At 40.6% G+C, this 21218-nt stretch overlaps 1 protein-coding gene across 3 annotated transcripts; it reads right to left on the reverse strand.

Annotated features, from left to right (window-relative positions):
- Positions 1 to 576: 576 nt before the first annotated feature.
- Positions 577 to 20664, reverse strand: LOC105395308 (ras-related protein Ral-a). 3 transcript variants are annotated; one of them, XM_048622348.1, is made up of 5 exons: positions 20507 to 20664; positions 8910 to 9095; positions 5318 to 5478; positions 4290 to 4464; positions 577 to 1160 (listed from the first exon to the last, which is right to left on the reverse strand). In XM_048622348.1, exons 2-5 carry the CDS (start codon positions 9060 to 9062, stop codon positions 1041 to 1043), a joined length of 609 nt encoding a protein of 202 aa, XP_048478305.1. In that variant the 5' UTR covers positions 9063 to 9095; positions 20507 to 20664; the 3' UTR covers positions 577 to 1040. The 3 variants fall into 3 exon arrangements, with proteins under 3 accessions (XP_048478305.1, XP_048478303.1, XP_048478304.1); XM_048622346.1 differs by lacking the exon at positions 20507 to 20664 and adding an exon at positions 19963 to 20455; XM_048622347.1 differs by lacking the exons at positions 577 to 1160; positions 20507 to 20664 and adding exons at positions 1533 to 3443; positions 19963 to 20453.
- Between the last annotated feature and the right edge of the window lie 554 nt (positions 20665 to 21218).

The raw sequence follows: 21218 nt of genomic DNA on the forward strand, positions 1-21218 counted from the left end.
GAGCAATAATTATTAACCTTGTCGCTAAAAGAGAACTTATTCTTGGATCAGTTTGATTGCTTAAAAAATAAATACTTTGACGCTGATGGCATTTAGGCCCGGGTCTCCTATTTACTCCGTAGGTCGCGTCAAGTGTCATCGCCGTAGGCCGCGTCGCGATGCTCACTACATCTACGCGCCAACGTCGGCGTGTGAGGGAGACCGCATCAGTACATTTCTATAGTGAGCATTGTGACGCGGCCTACGGCGTGACGCTGGACGCGAACTACGGCGTAAATAGGAGACCAAGGCCTTAGCGACGATTCAACATGTAAATAATAAAAATATGGGATATTGTGAATCAAACTCATCATAGTAAATATCTAGTCGCTTTTCAATATTTTAAGAGTGAAGTTGTATATATTGGGAATACTTTGAACTAAGGGGAAAAATAAGAAATTGTATATTTAGATACTAAGTGATGAATTTTATATACAGACTGAACGTAAAATAAGTTGTCATAATTCTGTTATACTGTCTAATTTCTAATCGTTTTTACTCAAAGTTATATATTTTAAATGAAAATAAAATCATAAATGAACATATTTAAGTAAAAACATTTATTAATCAGCCTCATATTTGAATACATATCGGTTTAGAGGAACGGGGCTAGGCCAACGTTACTTGTCTATAATCCATGTGAGAGAAGATAATAGTAATTTTGATATTCTCAAATCAAGTTGGCCCAGCCTCGGTCAGCTTCCAAACGCACAGCTAATGATAATTATAACTGCGGACGGCTCGTTGTGTCAAATACCGTATCGCGAAGAGTAATGCTCCCCTATCCCGTGACAACAAAATTACCGAAGACATAGAGGTAACAAAGCCATTATTCACTGTGACCAGTTTATCTTTATCACACAGATTTATTTTAGGTTTAAGAAACTATAAATAATAATCATTGTTTCCCAATAAATTTTGTTGTAAGTGTTGTAAAGCGTTGTTGTCTCTACCAATGAGTCAATGGGTAGGTACGGTATACTGGTGATGTTAGTGGTGGTCTACAAGACTCGGCAGCAGGGCGGCTTGGCGCAGTGGTACTTCTTGCCAGTAATCGGCTCCTCTTCCTCGTCCCCCCCTCTCTTCCTTTTGGAGATGTTGCGGATCAGCTCCACGAATATCTGCCAGAACATACCAATAGAATATCGTAAGCTTTGAGCAATGCATGCTGTGTGTCATTTTAAATTTTAGCACATGGTTCACTGCAAATCAAGGGATCTCTAACTGCAAATGATAAATATTAGAGACCGAATTATTGGCAAGTGATTGGTATTTAAATGTTCAAATTATAATAATAAGCAGCCAAAATATGCCATGTAATATGTGTGATATTTTATAAAGCAAAAATAATTATTACTTAGATATAGAATGGGTTACACTCACATTTAAAATCCATGTTTTAGGCAGGACACACAAACACACAACCAGACTCAAACAACATTAATTCCCCATTCCTTGGATTAAAACTAAAGATAATGAAATGAGACACATTATTCTGCAAACTTGTATATTTCTTGCAAGTATTTATTTCCTTCAAGTATAAATATTTGTTCCGATCGATAGTGCTTTCTGCTAAACAATGAGACACAGGAATAAGAATAGAATAACAAAACTATTGAATTCATACAAATTACGAACGGAAACGTTGTGAGTACAACTTGCATTGATGCGGAGTGCAAATATATCTAAATTCTAGCATTCTTACTTACTAAACTAGAGATATACATATTTTATAGTACACTATATTTTATTTATGTTGGCAGTTGAGTTCAGTTAAAAACTAATAGCAACATAACACACAGGACTTCATTATGCGATGCAATAATATGTAATTATTTTCAATTTATGATATTTATTAAACACATTTGCGTAATTTAGAAGTAAATTTGCCAATCCAAAAGAGCTCTTGCAATAGTGCATAATGCGATAAAGTACTCAGTATTAAAACCTTATGGTGGGTTTACATGGGTGGCTTTAGCCGCCCGTGTAAACGCTCCAATAATAAAACTAACTTCCTCGGCATCAGTGTCATAAGTGACATACATAATACACAACACAAGCCCTCACATGACACTGCTATACTTAAATATTTTATAAGTAGAGTATACACCTTACATATTTCTCTCACAAATATTTATTAAAGGCTACCTAAATAGGTATTCTACACAATAGTTCGTATATCTATATCGATTGACTGCATTCCCGTGATGATTTCTGGTCAGTCTTCACTCTAAACACTTTATATTTAAATCTTATAGGTCAGCAAATGTGCTGTCTCTTTTATCAAGTAAAGGAGACAAACTTGGATTTGGTAGATAATATCGAGAAGCGTTTATAAGGACTGCATGTAGCATAATTTCAAACTTATTGTATTTATGTACAATTAGCACTTATTTTAACAATAAATATACACCATCCTTGTGTAATTACAAAACCATCCTATTTTATAGCTATATGAGTGTAATTGGCCCCCCATTTTAATTAATTTATGGGTTAATATCAACATCGGACACGGGAGGGGGGCGTTGTTGATAATATCAAAGTCTGCATTAATTTTACTTCATGGAATGAATTATGAAATGGAATAGGTTATATAAATTTAATTTCTTAGCAATGTTCTTATTTATTGTCTATGGATTGAATGGCGAATGTCAGTACCGTTTGTGAAATTAGACGTAAAATATAATTAAATTAAGAATTAACATAAATAAGACGCGATCCGCGCGGTTCCATTCGCAACAACCACAAGTTCACTTCACTCCCTTCACTTGCACTACACCAGACATCTAAATAGTGGAGATGGTAAATACTTTTTAATAAAATCTACCGAATTCGAGAAACACAGATGAAAATGGAACCGCGGGGAGGCCAGCACCGGGCGATGGCGAAAACCTTTCATTTAACGAAACGATTACATAATAGCCACATCTTACATCTAGTTCAGTGCCTCAATCGTTGGTGCGACACAATTGGGAGCGAGAAATTAATAGCTTATATCAATCTGTAATGTAGCAATCCGTGTTTAAAGTCTGATATATCATAGTAAATATGATACAAACATTTTGAATCATCTAACATAGTTAACCAGCTAACTCTCGGTGAAATCCAAACTGACAAAAAATATTTATTGGCTTGCATGATATCAGTTATTAATTTCCGCCGCTATCCCTTATACTAATAAACCTGGCATTCTCAATATCCATTCCATAATACAAAGCACAGAACAGCCATTCCGAAGCCAGGTTTACAGCCACGGCAGTAAAGCCCACTTCACACTACGGCCGGCGCGCCTAGAGGATCTGGCACTTGAAGCGCTTGCTCTTGCCCTTCTTGACCTGCCCGTTGGAGGCGCGGCTGTCGTCCGACTTGCGCGACCGGATCTCGCGCATCAGGTCGAAGAACACCTACAACCGACACCCGGGACGTTACAACAAGCGATGGAACAGTGTGAATGGGTCTCATAATGGTTTTTGGAACATTGCACGGTTGTCTATGGGAAGTGAGGTATTTGGGGCATTGTCATAATAGATTTTAATGTGTTACTACATAAATGAAAACCCTTGATTAAATAATAGCAATGGTAAGGACAAATAAACCCATAGCATAGCCCCATGAACATAGGTGAGGCATCAATAAAAAAGGAAATGTCTATAGGGTTATACCTTCACAGAACTGCTGCTATCTATAACAGATGTGGTGACCGATAAAGATGGTGAATCCTATATTCTGCACAGGAGTGCAGTTACCTTGTCGACGTTGTCTCTTGTCTTGGCACTGTCCTCCACAAGGCACACTCCAGGCGCCACCACTATGTAGCATATATTCTAGCTCCACTATGTACCGTATGTCCTAGATATCTTGTCCACGTGGTCCCATGCCTCCACAAGGCACCCTCCATACGCCGGCACTATGCACCGTATGTCTTAGAGCACCCAGTATACAGAACTGCAGTTACCTTGTCCACGTTGTCGCGTGTCTTGGCGCTCCACAGGGCACGCTCTAGGCCCCACCACTATGTACCAAATGTCCTATAGCACCTAGTACACAGTACAGTTACCTTTTCGACGTTGTCGCGTGTCTTGGCGCTGGTCTCCACGTAGGGCACGCGCCAGGCGGCGGCGCGCTCAGAGCCTATGTCCTAGAGCACGGGGTGCAGTTACCTTGTCCACGTGGTCCTAGGGCCTCCACAAGGCACGCTCTAGGCCCCTGCACTATGCACCGTATGTCTTAGAGCACAGAGCTGCAGTTACCTTGTCGACGTTGTCGCGTGTCTTGGCGCTGGTCTCCACGTAGGGCACGCGCCAGGCGGCGGCGCGCTCGGTGCAGGCGTCCAGCGGCACGCGGCGCTTCTCCTGCAGGTCCGACTTGTTGCCCACCAGCAGGAACGGAATGTTCTCGTCGTTCTTCACGCGCAAGATCTGCTCCCTGGAGATGAGGATGTTGTATATTTAATTTGACATCCAAAGTAATTTTAGAAGAGAAAACATTTATTCACTAGCGGACACATGATGTTATAAAACCGTAAAGTTTAAAGAAATGCAGTTTTCTTTTGCTTTTGTAGATGAAAACAAAGATGAGAGGGAAAGATAGCATTGGATGTGATCATTGGCAAGTTACATACATTGATAATTGGTAAGTAGTTCCGTCGTCTGTCGTAGCGTTAGTGTTGCATACAATCGTTCGCTTTTGCTTCTATGGTGGGATTTATGTAGAAAACCGGTTGGTCTAGTGGCTAGTCACACGGGGTTCGAGCCCCGGCCATGGCAGATATTTCTACTCGAGGTCTTGGGTGTTAAATTAATTGATTGAATTGTGAGATAGCTCTAACCCGCCTACCAAGCATAGAGATTATGACCTTCTAGTCTGGCTCATATCCTGCAGTGGATTATCAGTTTATTACGGCATGTGCGTACCCTACAGTCGCCAGAAGATGGCTCATTACCTGAACTCCTGCGTGGCATCAAAGCTCTCCGGCTCGGTGATGCTGAAGACGCACAGGAACCCCTCGCCGGAGCGGAAGTAGTTGTCCCTTGCCCTGGGTCTCCACAGGGCGCGCACCAGGCGCCGGCACTATGTCCCTATGTCTGCTCAACAGAAGATGGCTCATTACCTGAACTCCTGCGTGGCGTCAAAGCTCTCCGGCTCGGTGATGCTGAAGACGCACAGGAACCCCTCGCCGGAGCGGAAGTAGTTGTCCCTTGCCCTGGGTCTCCACAGGGCGCGCACCAGGCGCCGGCACTATGTCCCTATGTCTGCTCAACAGAAGATGGCTCATTACCTGAACTCCTGCGTGGCGTCAAAGCTCTCCGGCTCGGTGATGCTGAAGACGCACAGGAAGCCCTCGCCGGAGCGGAAGTAGTTGTCGCGGATGGCGGCATAGTCCTCCTGCCCCGCCGTGTCCAGGATGTCGATCTGCACCTCCTCGCCGTCTAGCACCACCTGGGGAGGGGAGAGAGGGGGGTTTTATATGCTAGTTTACATACATAGGTCATAGACAAGGCGAAATGTTTTTTCATCGAACACATCGTAAATCAATAATTAGGAAGCTACTCTTCTAAAACTTACTTCTACTTTATGAAAGAAGAGGAACGGAGCATCTTTTCAAAATAGAACTAAATTAATTTTATGAAAATCGTATATCGACCTAAATAGCGGGAATCGGATGTCGAGACATCGACGTACAACGTACCTGGCTTAAAAGCTTTTTAAAGCTATGTTGAGATAAAGGTATATTTTTTTTTTTCTAAAACTACCAAAGTAGATTACCTTATACATAAGTTGATTATTATTATGTACCGGTGGCGAGCAGAAACAATGGAGTTATGGTTCTTATATTAATTACTCATCGACCGTGATTATGTTATTGCATTTATTGCACACAATGAAGGCGATAAGAGGAGAACATTACGGTACTACGAACCAAATGATACATGAATTCAAAAGCTTCTATACCTACACACTTTCAAAATATCATCATGACATCGTATTGAAAGTGAAACCATTTTGAATGACAATAAAGCCGAAGGTCGGGCAATTTCAGTACAATTATTGCACATGAAAGACCTTGAACGCCCCACGGTCAATAAAAATAATTATATTGCGATACGATACTAATCTACTTTTAAATTTTTGTTTACATTTACTTCGATATTATACGAGTATAGGGCTGTTTTTGGTGCAACCATTTAGTTCATCAAATTTCAATTGGATTCTTCGATAGAAACACCGCATTTAAACATTGAATGCTGACTACGCAATATTGCATACATACATACGTACCAGTGATAAGAGTTACCATTGGTATTCAAACGTTAAGGATTAAAAAACAATGGTTTTGTAACACATCGAATTTGCCTTCGCGAGTTACTGATAAGTAGGTGCTTTATAGGTACTTGCAAAACGGAAGCGGCTAATACGTTTTGCATGTCACAGCGTATACTAGTATACCCTAAGTACAAGAACAACGACAACACTGTTACAGTACTTACAACTATTTTACGTAGTGAGTTTCTCTAAACTTCATCTTAGCGTGTCGCTGACAAACACAAAAGATACACTAGGGTTTGTCACTGTGGTCAGAGGATTCGTCAGTCAGATCAGATTATTGTCAGTCGCTGATTGCGCCGAGTGCGTCGGAGATAAATGAGGGTGCTACGTTACTCGAGGAGGTTCCTTTCTAATACCTCATCTAGACTAATAATGGTTGGTCTGGCGACAATTCGGTAACTAAGGCGATTCGGGAATCGAACTTAGTGCTTTGAACTCAATAATAGTGAACCAAAACACACCACGCAGTGGAAAAACAGATATTTCTAGAAAAATATGTTTACCATTCCAGAGTTCATGACATAATTATATGTAACACGTAATATTTATCGTACCTGTTGTGTACGAGTTTTAAACACTGTGATTATGATTATAGAGCATCATCTTACAATAAGGAAAACCACAGATCTAGCCTGCACTATTGTACCATAGAGTGAAATAGGTATGTTTGTTAATAGCTAAAAGTTCTTATACATGTATTCTACTAGCTGTTCCCGCGCGCTTCGCTTCGCCTTAAAAAGTTTCCCCATGGGAATTCCGGGATAAAAAGTAGCCTATGTTCTTTCCCAGGGTCTAGACCGTTTGTATACCAAATTTCATTCAAATCCGTTCAGTAGTTTTGGCGTGAAAGAGTAACAGACAGACAGACACAGTTACTTTCGCATTTATAATATTATAGTAAGGATAGCAAGGATGTTACCGACCGAGACCGTTTTTTATTCTACATCGATACCTATTCATATAGATTTCATGTCTTCAGCATTTATTGGGCAATATTCATGTAATATTATTGAACGAAAGCCGGCGCCGAAGACAGTTGCAACACACAGGCCCAGTTTTTCACGTGAGTTAATCTACATAGCAAGAACTTTAATCCTACTAACAGCCAATCACAGCACTGCATTTTATACCCAACTTATGCTGAAGTTGATGATCTCAGATGTGAAACTGTCAGGCAGTGGCTTCTCACGAGCTAGATGAGTCGACAGCCGCGGAGTTATCTTTGACACGGATATCAGCCACACTCTAAACGTTTACACAATCAAACCGTAACGAATAGCTGTTAAACGCTGCTGTTCTGCACTTTATGATACTTTATGTTTAGGAAATATCTTTACGCTATGAATATTGGGCTCGGATACATTACTGTACATTTATTAACCCTAAACAGGCGCGCTACAAAAGTAATACTTACGGAAGTAATGCTCAATATTTATAAATAAAGGTTACTTTTAAATAAAATAAACTGTTACTGTCAGAGATAAGGTTACTGTCTCTAGTTGGTAACTGAGAGCACACACCACACCTTAGAACATTACTACTTCTTCCACCTAACGTATAACACCCCTTATTCGTGCAATATCTTCTCTTAGTTGTGGCTGAACTCATTTTAAAGACTAGAGAATAATAATAAATCATTCACGACCGACAGTTGTCCAATACGAGTCGTGTATGTTTTTGTGAGACAAGTCATTTCGATGGTGTAGCGTTTTCCTTTAGAAAGTGTGCTTCACAAGCGCCGTGCTCGCGAGCGTGATGGGATCCGCACTGAGCGTCGGTTAATTGTTGTATAAACACTCTAACACATTTTTTGATATGCTGCTTTATGTGTATGGTGTCGAAGCGAAGAGGCTACAACCCAAACGAGTTAAGTTGCCACCTGGCTGACAAGAACCAGATGTTATGTTAACTAGCTCGGGGCACTTGGCTTAACCCCTGGCTCTTTGTCGCACAGGTGCCAAGACTGCCAAGTTAAGTCACCGGGGTAGCAGATGATTGTCCGTTATATCCGTGTCCGGGCTACAGGCATGATAATATTTAATATGATGTCTCTACTCTAGCCATTAATTTTAACAGGTGTTCAGAGATATCATGAATATTTTCATAACCCTATATTGTATATGTTGCAATAATTTATAGTGTAGGTTAATTTGCGAATTTGATAAACTAAACTGTAATATTTTAGTTAGTGTGTAGTATATTAAATAATCTACATTCCTTTTTAACATGTACACTGCACCCAATCTTAATCTCTGTTTCCCTCCATCCAAAGGTTGTCTGGCAGAGATCGCTTTTAGTGATAAGACCGCCTTTTGTACCCTAATTAAGTTACATTTTGTTAATTTTATTATTCTGTTTTGGTGTACAAATAAAGTGTATTCTATCTATCTAAACTATATAAATAACTATACCAGTCCCCTGATAGGAACTGTACTGCTTTTAATACCGTCCTACAGCTTGCCATACTAGACTTCCATAAATGACACAAGCTACATGTAACACCGTCTTGGGCGATTTCCCACCATTCTCCTCCTCCTCCTCACCTTTTTCCTATAGCTATCCGCCTTGGTCGGCTCGTAGTCCTCGACGAACTCGTCGTACATGAACTGCAACGTGAGCGCGGACTTGCCGACGCCGCCGGAGCCCACCATGATGACCTTGTGCAGCGTGGGCGCGGCCGTCGCGCGGGGCGCCATCTTGCGCCGTCGGCCGAGCAGGGACGGGCACTTCTGGAAGCACGGGGAGTGGCGGTTAGCTGCTTATTTATTTAAACATTTTATTGTAAGTAAACAATACATATTTATAAACAAAAAATAAAGTGTCAGTAGGTATTTTGACAAAAGCGGCCTTATTGCCAAAAAGCTCTCTTCCAGCCAACCCTTGATAGTTGGAGAGGTAAGTTGGTGGGTAAGAGTATAAATGGATGGATATATTGAACAGTGGGAGGTATAGTGGTGATGATGATGTTGGGATGGTATACAGCGAGCGCTGATTTTATCAGTGTATACCTATTAAGCAGTAATGTCCCATCACCCAACCCTGACGAAATTCCATCCTACTGAGACACTTATTGTTAATTCCTACTTAACATAGGGACAGAAACAATATTATGATCTGAGGGAGGGAGTTTGTTACATTCGGTCTTCGTGAAGTTATGAATAAGGAACCAGACAAGACAACCGGCTCATTAACAATGCAAAGTGCACCCAATAAATACAAATTAACAATCAATAAACCATTTGTACATGGAGCAACTAATGACAGCATCGCGTGGCTACCAGCTATAATACGCACATTAGGCATTTCAGATTCGTTTCCAAACATACACAAACAATAATGATATTTGGAGTAGCCCTGACATCGCGTTCGCGGCAGGAAGGTGCCTTTCACATTGTTTACTGTTCTTCTGCAACAGGCTTACATTCTTGGAATAATCTTGCTAATTCAATGTTGTTTCGGTGACATTGAAATTCATATCTCCAGTTTGTAAAATGACTTGAAAACCAAAAGTCAACGCTGTGCGATCAGGTGAATTAGTATTGCTTGCAGTTGCAGAGCGAAAATAAACTATACAAAACACAGAATCTTAAAATATTTTTAAAAGCACACACTTCATCACAAAGATAAGTTACGTTCAGTTTTTTATCAGCCGCTTTCTCGCAACAATCTGCAGTTTCATATCAGTGACCGATAAGTGTTGCTGACGATGCACACCGCACGCCTCGCCGACAAACGAAGTTTCGGGGAGCTGTCGTGCAATCCATACTTTTAATGCAACGACATAGAGTCGTGGAAAGCACAGCATAGCTCCTAAATTTCGTATATAATCAAGCAAGAATAGTTTCGAAGTTGACTGCGATTGCTGCGTGCCCAGGTCTATCCTCGGTGGCTCGTGACAACTGCCACTCGCACCGCAAATTGAAGCAAATTGCACGTAAATTACATAATAACGGCGATACTGATCATGTGTAATCGCTAATTGCTGACTAATGGCCATTTACTGATAGAGGGGAAATGCAAAGCTGCCGTGTAACTGTAGTTTTCTACCGCGATTTCAATAAAGATACAACCGGCCTAATTAATTATGTATAAAAGATAAACGAAGTTAGAAAATGAACACGATTTAACCATTAGGAAGCAACACTTTCGATCAAACCAGAAATCACAGCTCATAAAACCAATTCAGCCGTTTCAGAGATAAATATAAACACGTCAATATTATAACACCCCTCTTATTCGGTCGTTGTCCTAGGGTCATAATAACGTTACGTTAATCTAATCTTACTTCTATGGGTGCCCGGCTAATGAGTCGAGAGCACATGACGACGCATAAGCCTATTCAAATTATCACACGCACAGACAGACATGACAGCAGACATCGTAGTATTAGGGAGTAGAGGCACAGAATAATAACTAGTATCTAGGTAGAGGTAGAGGAAATATGCAGAAAACATAGTTAATTTGCTAAAAAGCGAGCTGCTTATGAGGAAGGCGAGGACAGGGTCCCTCGGATGAGGTCTAGCGATGCTCGTGTGGTATGTATGGATAACTGTAAACGATATAGGTCATGTGTACCTATGTATATCATTAAATAACTACAATGCACAATGCCAACCTATATTATGTAAATGATTATGCTATAAAAAGTATGTTATCGGTCACATTAGTATAATATCAGATAATCATCAGGTTTTTTATAAAATTAATGCAAGTTTCTCTCCAAAAATAAATTATACCTAAGTTGGTTTTGTAGGAATTATAAGTACACAATATGTTTGAATCTATTCATTTTTCTATTAGAATTTAGTAGTTACATTTCACGCCATTTTGATAATTATGAAGGCAGTTTTTGTCCTCTTATACATGTTGCCTGAACACTTATAATAATGATGTAGAAAGTTGTAGTTAACAAGTACACGGGTGACGGAGACAATGCAGGGGGATCAACCCCGTGACCCCGCGCATTGCTGTGCACTAGCGATTAACCTCTGCGCCGCCGGTTCAGACTTGTCTTTGTTATGTTTTTGAGCAATATACCTATCTACTTAACAAATTACAATTTTATCATGCAAATGTATTATCAAAGTAGCCATTATGATTATTATAGTTTTCAACTTTTCAGTATGGACAAAAACTACACTCGCGAGCAACCAAATCGACTCAAGCCTTGACGGCGCAAACATACATTAATACAAGTAAAATTATGAATAGAAATAATAAAAATGATATGTCATTTAAAAGCTTAAGATGTCAGCTTTAATTTGATATCATTATTATTGAAATCCATTCATCATTTTTGAAATAAATGATGTCTGAACGCAATTGTAGGAAAAACGGGAATTTAGGAAAAAAGGGTATGGGTATCGTATTATACAAATTAAACAAAAAATGTTAAGATAAAAATTTATTTATTTAAATCAATACTTTGTATTGCCCCCTCTTGCCCTAATTACAGCCTGCAGCCTGTTTCTCATAGACCTTATCAACTTTTTGACAGTTTCCTGAGGAATGCCGTCCCACTCCTCTAATAAAGCTGTCTTCAGCTCGTCCACGCTTGCAGGGACTGGATTCCTGGCCCGAACTCTTCTTTTGAGCTCGTCCCATAAGTGTTCGATGGGATTCAGGTCAGGACTGAGCGCAGGCCAGTCCATCGTGCGCAATTCCTTCTCTCTCAGAAACTGCCGACTGACTCGTGCCGTGTGGCAGCGGGCATTGTCGTGCATTAGCACGAAGTCTTCACCGACAAATTCTGCATAGGGCACAACATGACCGAGTAGAATGTCGGTGATGTACCGATCAGCTGTTAACCCGCCTCCTCGGCCGCCTCCAGGCACGAAAACAAGTGCGGTTTTTCCCTCTAGAGAAATACCAGCCCACATCATGCAGGAACCGCCGCCATATGCTACTGTTTCAGCGAAACAACATTGGGCAAATCGTTCCCCCGGACGCCGGTAGACCCGGCCTCTCCTGTCACTGCCATGCAGACACACTCTGCACTCATCAGTAAACAGGACCGACCGCCATTGCGCAATGCTCCAATCGAGATGCTCTCGAGCAAACTGAAGACGCGCTTGTCGGTGGCCTGCAGTCAATTTGGGGCCTGATGCAGGTCTTTTTGGTGTCAAGTTGGCTTCCTTCAAGCGTCTTCTCACTGTCCACTCGCTGACAGCCACTTGTCGTACACGTCTCAGTTCTTGCTGCACATCAACGCCCGTAAGGTGTCGATTGCGCAGCGAGGTTGAGACAATGAAGCGGTCGTCTCTCTCTGAAGTGCAGCGGTGGCGGCCCGTTCTTGGTCTTCGATTGAAGGCACCAGTCTCTTGGAACCGTCTGTATACTCGGGATACAGCAGACTGGCTCAAGTGGAGCTGGGCAGCGACTGCTCGCTGACTTAACCCTTGTTGCAGCAAGGCAACAACTTGAGCAGCTTCTTCTGGTGTGGTATCCATGGGTTTGCGAAAACAAGGAATACAATGCAACGAGATGTGTACCGGTCAACTTGCAACAAGCGACTGATAAGGTACACCGGATGTGGAAAGGTTTTATAGCGGGATCAGGTAGCGCAAGGCGTGGATTCCTAATGAGGTAATTAACACTGACGGGCAATTAAAATGCGTCATTAAATCTGCGCTTAGTTTTTTTTTATGGTATTGATCTTAATTGAAAGCCTAATTCTTCAGCTTTCGAATGACATATCACTTTTATATTTACCATTTATCGTTTTAGGAAAATCAATGTATATGTGCGCCGTGAAGGCTTGAGTCGATTTGGTTGCTCGCGAGTGTATTATGTAGCAGCATTAGATAATAGACCAAACCTATATTACAAAGATGACTCAATTAAACAATAATAATTATAACATAAAAACAAAAGCCGACGCCAGCCAGGTACAGCTAGCAAAACAATGGACTACAGTACAGATACCATCGGTACAGTCAGCGGCACAATGGACAACATTTCATTTTCTTTACCCTATATTTTTATTAGCTATTCGGAAAGTTTATAGAAAATTAGTGAACCCGTATTTTTTTATTTTGTATATACATTAATTTTTGCATGTTATTTTTAACTTTAAAGTTAATTATTTTAAAACCGGAAGTGCCGTCACATATTAGGCTCAATTTTTATTTTTGTCTATTGCCTGAGTCTCGAAAAAAACATAAATGACACTGACAAGTGACATTTAAACTTTGTTTACATGCCAACCAACAAATGGGTCATTTTCAAATTACATTGATATTTCTGATGATAGAAAGTAGGTACTTATCATGTAAAAAATAAGCAGAAGCATTTTTTCAACTGTGTAGGCGGTGGCATGCTCTGGGACATATTATATAGAGGTCATCTCTTAATAATAAATAAAAAAAATAGTCAGAAAGTGTCAGAACAGAATTAATGAAAATGACCCAAATAAACAACAACGTCACGATAAAACGTCAACGTCAATCAAAAATGAAAGTGACAGTTACTTTGTTTTTAAATCTATGGGCTTTGATCATCAAAATGCATCGCACCTGATGCATGACGTAATCAGCACTTTTTTACTATTTTATGATTTTCTCGAAAATGATACATCCAAAAAATACAAAAACATTTTTTTTGTGGCCTTTAGAGCTAAATCTCGAAATGGTTTTCGATTTATAGCAGCTTTAGTTTTTTGAAATGTTGTCCATTAGAGTGCTAATGAGTTCTGTCTGTGTGTCAGGGCGCAGTTGTTAGTTGCAGCGAGGAATAAGGGCATGTGCGATGGGAATTAATAAAAACTGGGTCGCGGCGCGGGGAAATCGCTACAGCATGCGTAAGCCAACTCTAATCGCTGTGAAATACGGAACTACGAATTGCTTTGTTATTTAGGCTGTATTTAATCATTTCGTATGAATAGCATTGGCGACTGGAGATAGCAAGTTATCGGGCTTTCCTACCTAAAGTCTGGACGATATATGCGTATTTGAGACGTAACAGTTCAACCAGAAAGGGAAGTAATCTTGTGAAGATTTACTCCGGAACTGGATACAAAAAGAATAAGATGCAATTCCGCTTTCGCATCTTTCTCTTTGTTAAGTATTTACCTAGTTGCTACGTCCAATATAGCTACGAGTCAACGTCACAGGGAATGAATGATTTGAAAGCTTGTTTTTTTTTTTTTTTTTTTTTTTTGTTGGGTACTCACATGTAGGTACAGAAACTACCTGTACCTGTACCTACATGTAAGTAGGTAATAGGTATGCAAAGGGCTACGCAGTAGAATATGTGTTAGTGTCGCAATTATCTGACCACAAGTCGCAGGCTGCGGTTCCCACGGCGCTCAGTCGTATACCCAACAAACTGTCTCAACCGCTACACGGTGGATCTACCACCATGACCCGTGGTGACCTCTATGTTCATCCATTAAACAGTGGTCAACTGTGGTCGTGTCGTCACTAATGCCATAATTTAGTTTAAAGAAACCGTGTCACTGAGCATTCAAAATGTGGTAGGTAGGTATATGAAACTTTGTCAAGCCATTTTGCCAAGCCTTAACAGTCAGTCAGCGTCAAATATGGTAGACCAGATGTGACACATATGGAGGTGGTCAGTTGATTTCCTAATTTGTAATCTGACAGGATACCATTTAGCCGCTCACGAATTTATAGCAATACGCGACTAGGTATATGTGTACCTATATGTTTTTATGGCTCACTGGGTAATATGCCTATGCCACAGGATACATAATCAGTTCTACATACAACCTAGAAGTTTACCTGGGAGTTTTGCAAATCAACCACCTGCTAACCAGTGAATATTTTTTATGAACTATTTAAAAATTTAAATTGATTATACTGTAAGACATTTAATATTAGTACTGCTGTTTTGATGACTAAACTATGTTTTGATGCACATTTCCAGAAACATGGAATAGAAAAACTCTATATCAAAAAATTATTGTAAACATCATCATCATCATCATCAGGTCCTGGGATCCCTAATCAGGGACATAGGGCTCGAAGTGTAGATTTCCACTCTGACCGGTCCTGTGCCATGCCTTCGACTTCGTGCCAGCTCATGCCGAGGGCGGCTGCCTCCTGCACGACAGTGCGACGCCACGTGGTTTTTGGCCGTCCCCTCTTTCGCTTGCCAGATGCAGCCCACTTTGTCAGGGCGATTTTGGGTGGATGGTCTTCGGATCTCCGCAGCGTATGGCCAATCCAGCTCCACTTCTTAAGCCGGATTTCCGAGTTAATCCTCCTCTGGTTGGTCAGTCTCCATAACTCCGTATTCGAGATGGTTCGTGGCCAGAATACCTTTAGTATCTGTCTAAGGCATTTGTTGACAAATACTTGTAGCCTTCTTGTTAGGTCATCTCTTACGAACCACGTAAACATAATAGAAGATTAGTCATAGAATGATTCAGAAGCTAAGTGAGAGAACTCAATGATGATTCATGCTTAAAAAACTGAAGAATTTTAGTGATGGCACTAGATCAATGTTAAGTGCCATAAAAATCAAAAAGGAGGCATAGGGCAAGGAAACTTGTGTGATGTGATGAGTCACATATCAACCAGAGGTACTATCAAGTGCACAAATTACCATGATAATTGCAATCAAATGAAGCACATGAATAAATAAAGGGTTTTGTTTAATATTCTCTAACAAAAGTTATCTTATAAGTTTTGTTGCTGAAATTCATAGTAAACAACATACAACGGGGTGATTCTCAAATGACGCGATTTAGGTATGTCCAAGCCATAAAATACATGAAATTGATAGTTTTATACCAGGATGTATTTTTTTTTGAATAATGTATCTTGTGACCGTTTTTATACATTAGTAATGTAATGCATAAATTTATAAAGAAAGCGACAATGATTTTTTAAAACTCAATATCATAAGTTCTTTGGCGCGTCCTTCACTTGATTTTATTTTTAGGTCAAGAAAAAATCACTTTTTAAAGTAAAATAAGCTTATGATTTATATGTTATCATTATAACAGATACTTATGGTAACTGTAAATTAGGTTTCTATTCACTCTTAGGTTTAGTTTTCAAAAATATAACGCTTCAATTTTGTCCGAGAAAAAAAACTAACTTCTTTGGCGTAACGATACCGTCTTCCTACTCTGCGTTTAAACGATCACCGGACATAATCACCATGCGTCCCTCACCCTTCAGTCCCCCACTATCTTTCTTTTACCAGGAGTAGAGGAGCGTAAGTTTACGGAGTATGACGAAAAATATTTTTTTTTGCGCCATAACGGGTTTTGGTCAGGTAAGTGCCTAATTTCTTCGATTGTTACTTTCATGCTATTATTTGTTTTTGTCGCATACATATTTTTGTCCACGTATGTCTATTCAAACAGTATGCACGTGTCACTAAGAGGTTCCAATTGTACATCAGCTTTCTGTTAAAATAATTTTTAAGTGATGATTTCTAATTTCGTTGGCAATAATTTCTTTGGATTTCTTTGGCATTCTGCGCCAACGAAATTAGTTTTGATACAAAGAAATTAGTATTGAGTATGAAACACCATTAATAACGCTAACTTTATGCATTCAATGTCTATTATGGTTAATTCTCTCATCATCATCATCAGCCAATAATCATCCAATGGACATAGGCCTCTCCCAAGGAGCGCCACAACACTCGGTTCTCGGCCTTCCTCATCCAACTACTACCGGCTACCCACCTAAGGTCGTCAGTCCAGCGGGCAGGAGGGCGTCCCACGCTGCGGTTTCATATTTTGACAGCTATGTTGGTAACCTTAGTCCTCTGACGGATAACCTAATTTCTGATACGATCCATCAGGTTTCTATGGAGAGCCATAGCACGCTGAGCGACTTTAAATCGGTAGACCAGTGCTACCGTCAGTTTCCACGTCTCAGCACCATACGTCATCACTAGCTTCTAGCTAGCTAGTCTTCAGGCTCTGAGGAATGGACGAGGAGAATATGTGACGAAGTTTCCAGAATGCAGCCCAACCCAGTTGGATGCGCCTTACAGCCTCCTTGTCCAAGTTGCTTCTGCCTAGCCGAATAGTCTGCCCAAGGTAGACATATTCATGCACAACTTCGATTGTTGCCTCACCAACGACGACCGGCTCTGGTTTCATGTGAGCATTGTACATGACTTTCGTCTTGTCCAAGTTCATACCGAGGCCTACACGTCGGGAAGCAGCATTTAGGCCACTTAGCATCCAGCTAAGTTCCTGCAGATATTCTGCCATAATAACGATATCGTCCGCGAAGCGGAGGTGTGACATGTACTCGCCATTTATACATATGCCATGTCATCTCCAGTCCAACGTCATAAAGACATCCAGTGAATTGGTGAACAGTTTCGGAGATATCACATCCCCCTGTCTCACTCCATGTTTCAGTTGGATAGGTCTTATCTTGTGGTCCTGTACTTGGACAGTCATAGTAGCGGCATTGTACAGACACCTCAACACCTCGATATAGCGCCAGTCAATTTGGCATCTCTGCAAGGATTCCAAAACTGCTTAGGTCTCGATGTAGTTGAAGGCTTTTTCATAGTCCACAAAGGCTAGATACAGAGGCTGAATATACTCTTCGGTCTTCTATATAATCTACCTTACTGTGTGGATGTGGTCTATTGTACTAAAGCCTTTTTGAAACCCAGCCTGCTCCGGGTGCTGAAACTCGTCTAACTTTTGGGCAAGACCATTCGTGATAACCCTTGAGAACAGCTTGTATACATGGCTTAAAAGCGAGATCGGTCTATAGTTCTTCAGATGGGTTTGGTCACCCTTCTGAAGAACTGTAGTTCTCTCTAGAAGCTGGTGTTGACAGCTCCAATTTGGTGCAGTGTAGGACGTAGGGTCGACTTCACCAGACATCTCCTCTCCAGCTTGAAGTTGATATTCAAAGTGCCTCGGAGAAGTCGGTGATCACTCCCAGTTTTAAACCTATTGATCACTGGGACATCTCTGAATGTGTGCCGCTTGTCAGTCATAATGAAGTCTTTTTCGTTTTTCGTCCTACCATCGGGGCTTGCCCATGTCCACTTCCTCTGGGGCCGATTCTCAAAGAAAGAATTAATCAGAAAGAAAGCCCCTCCCTTTCCACGAAGTCTACAAGCATTTGCCTTCTCTGGTTTCTGATACCAAAGCCATGATATCCTACCCTCGATTCGTCGCATTCTTGTACTCCCACTTTGGCGTTGAAGTCCCCCATCACAACGGTGTATTGGGTCCTAGAGATATACTCGTATATTACTTCGACTTCTGTGTCAGAGTGTCCCGAGGTTGGTGCATATACCTGTACGACCTTCAAGGAATATATACCTCTCGGTTAGTTTAAGTACTAGGTACGCTACCCGATTTGACACACTGCTGATCTCCACTACGTTGTTGACAAGGGTCTTGTTGACGAGGAATCCTACGCCACCTTGGGACAGTTGGTCGCCCTCCTGATGGTAGAACATGTGGCCGGACTCCAGGGTTATCGTGTCCTCGTCCTCTTTACACTTTTTCATACCGGTGCCGCTGCTGCCCATCGCCGGCCTATGGGATTTGGTGTAGCTGTTTTTGGATGGTTATACCACCATCATCCGGTCGCCAGAGCCTGTTATTTAGCAGAGTGCACCACGGGCAGGTGAGGTTGGCAATTGGTTCATTCGGATGTTGAGAACCCCTGCACCCTTACGTGATCAGGTTAAAAACAAATAAAGATATGCGTGATTTTTAGTTTTGTTGTGTATTATTTGCAATCTACGTATAAAACTACTTTTCTTTAAAGTAATTTCTAATTTCTTTGTTCTTAAAACTAACTTCTTTGGGACCTTTTATAATTTCTTTGGTGTGTTTTCTAATTTCATTGGTGCCAATCTAATTTCATTGGCCCAAAATTGTTTAAAATCGCTGTAACTTTGAATCGGCTCGATAGATTTCAGGGCCAATAAGAGATAACTAAAGAGGTCTAAAGCCTCTACAATATGTGGGGTATAATATTCAAATAACATGAAAAAAAAATGCGCCAAAGAAATTATGCTTTTGGAGCCGCTTTTGGAGAATCACCCAACGACATGATACAAAATATGTAAATATTCTGCTACCGGAATTGGTAATTATGATTTTCAGATAAATGACTCTACAAACTTCATAAACAACAAGAAAGTTAATAAATCAATAAATGCAGTGAGATGGCATCAGATTGATCATACATGTTACATGCGAGTAACATAACAACTATCATTAAAAAATACTGCACAGCTGTTATTGAGCTAAAAACTACCACATTTCACACATGAGTGGTTGAGAAAAAGAAATCTTTGGTACAAGAGACAACTTGCGGGCTGCGTGTGGCCTGGCCTGAATACAAATGTGTCTTTGTAAGAATATAATAGAAAATGCAAGAGGTAATTGCTACCAGTATGCATTATGTATAGCTTGGCATCATCAATATACTATACAGGTAAATACATAATTGAAGATTTCATGACAAAGATTATGAATAGCTTTTTGTTGAAGTGAAGGCTAATTAATAATCTTTTGTCACAACAATCATCAAGAATAACAAATGTTTGTATGATTTCTATGAACTAAAACATGAACACAATTTTTTTATTTAGTTATTTTATCAAACTTATAAAGGATCAAACCTTTTGTTCTTCCAGAAACGTAGTAGAGAGCTGGTAAGCGAGGGCAGAGAACATCACTGGGCCCTCGGCGCTGCCTCCTCGCGGGAGAGAGCTGAGAGCCGCGATGTGCCCATACTACACTGACACTGACTTAACAAGAGAAACCTTCTGTGGCTACTGCAGCACTTCACTAGTCACTGATGGGACTCCAGCTGCACTATGTGGGGTGCCGCGTAACGGGTGCTATTGTCATGGAAACGCACGGAGACGCGTCCGTGAGTCAGAGAGTGACTCGGGAGCGACCACACGCGTCGCCCGGTGCCGCTGACTGATCGACCTAACTGTTCTACAGAACACCACCGCGGCGACGATCAACAAGCGTTCACCACACAACCAGGTCGGTAAAAGTGGAGGAGCACGTGAGAATACCGAGACAATACGCGAGAAACTGTGGGAATCCGAGAGGCGTTGCCATTGTAGTAAACAATCACGTCACGAGCCCGAAATAAGCAACACACACACGCAGGTTATGCGCCGCGTCTTTGTAATAGAATGCCTGACTTACCAACACAAAAAGCGGCGTCTGATGATCGTTAATAACTGGTGTTTTTGAGGTTTTCAATATATAGATTTCACTTTTGTCGTAATCACACAATTTCCCCCAGTATCACAATCTCAAAACTGTCAAAAAAAAATGACGAAATCGAAAACATCAAATTTGGTAAAAAAAAGTTAAATAGCGACATCTATGTAAGGACATAGAATAATAATAAAGTTAAAGTAACCTTTGTTACGTATGCAATAAGATTTCAATTTGATTATCATTTTAAATTAATAATACCTACCATGGCACAGATTTCTTCTGTAGCAAAAATATTGCTCTTTTTGAGGGTAAAATCATAATAAAAGTATGCAGTTATAATTTATCGAATTCACATAGTGAATCATGCTAGGTTAAAATGTCTACAGCAAAGCGAGAGGCCCTTATTATTCTGAGGTCTTCCGTGATTTCTTTTCGTCTGTATAGTCATAGAGTAACCTTGTAACCGATTACAGTCCATTATAGTGCCACAATCTTATCTGTTCCGGTGGCGACTTCGCTGTGATCAAATCCAGTGATGCCATCGATAAAATTTTGCCTATTTCTGGTTTAAACGACAATGCATTTCTGCTATTACCTATTGTTATAATTAGGTACATTCATAAGTACTTATAGATAAATCAAAATATAGGGTCGATAGTAAATGAAAGAGGATATAATATATCAAACGACATTT

The sequence above is a fragment of the Plutella xylostella genome, chromosome 8 (genome assembly GCF_932276165.1).
Source record: "Plutella xylostella chromosome 8, ilPluXylo3.1, whole genome shotgun sequence".
Classification (NCBI taxonomy): Eukaryota; Metazoa; Arthropoda; class Insecta; order Lepidoptera; family Plutellidae; genus Plutella; species Plutella xylostella.

Coding starts and splice junctions, on each gene's coding strand:
- LOC105395308 (XM_048622346.1), bottom strand. CDS start 20,016: ATGTTCTCTGCCCTCGCTTACCAGCTCTCTACTACGTTTCTGGAAGAA. Junction 9,096..19,962: donor CGTTTCTGGAAGAACAAAAG/GTTTGATCCTTT, acceptor CCGTGCTTCCAG/AAGTGCCCGTCCCTGCTCGG. Junction 4,465..5,317: donor GACGCCACGCAGGAGTTCAG/GTAATGAGCCAT, acceptor CCTCATCTCCAG/GGAGCAGATCTTGCGCGTGA.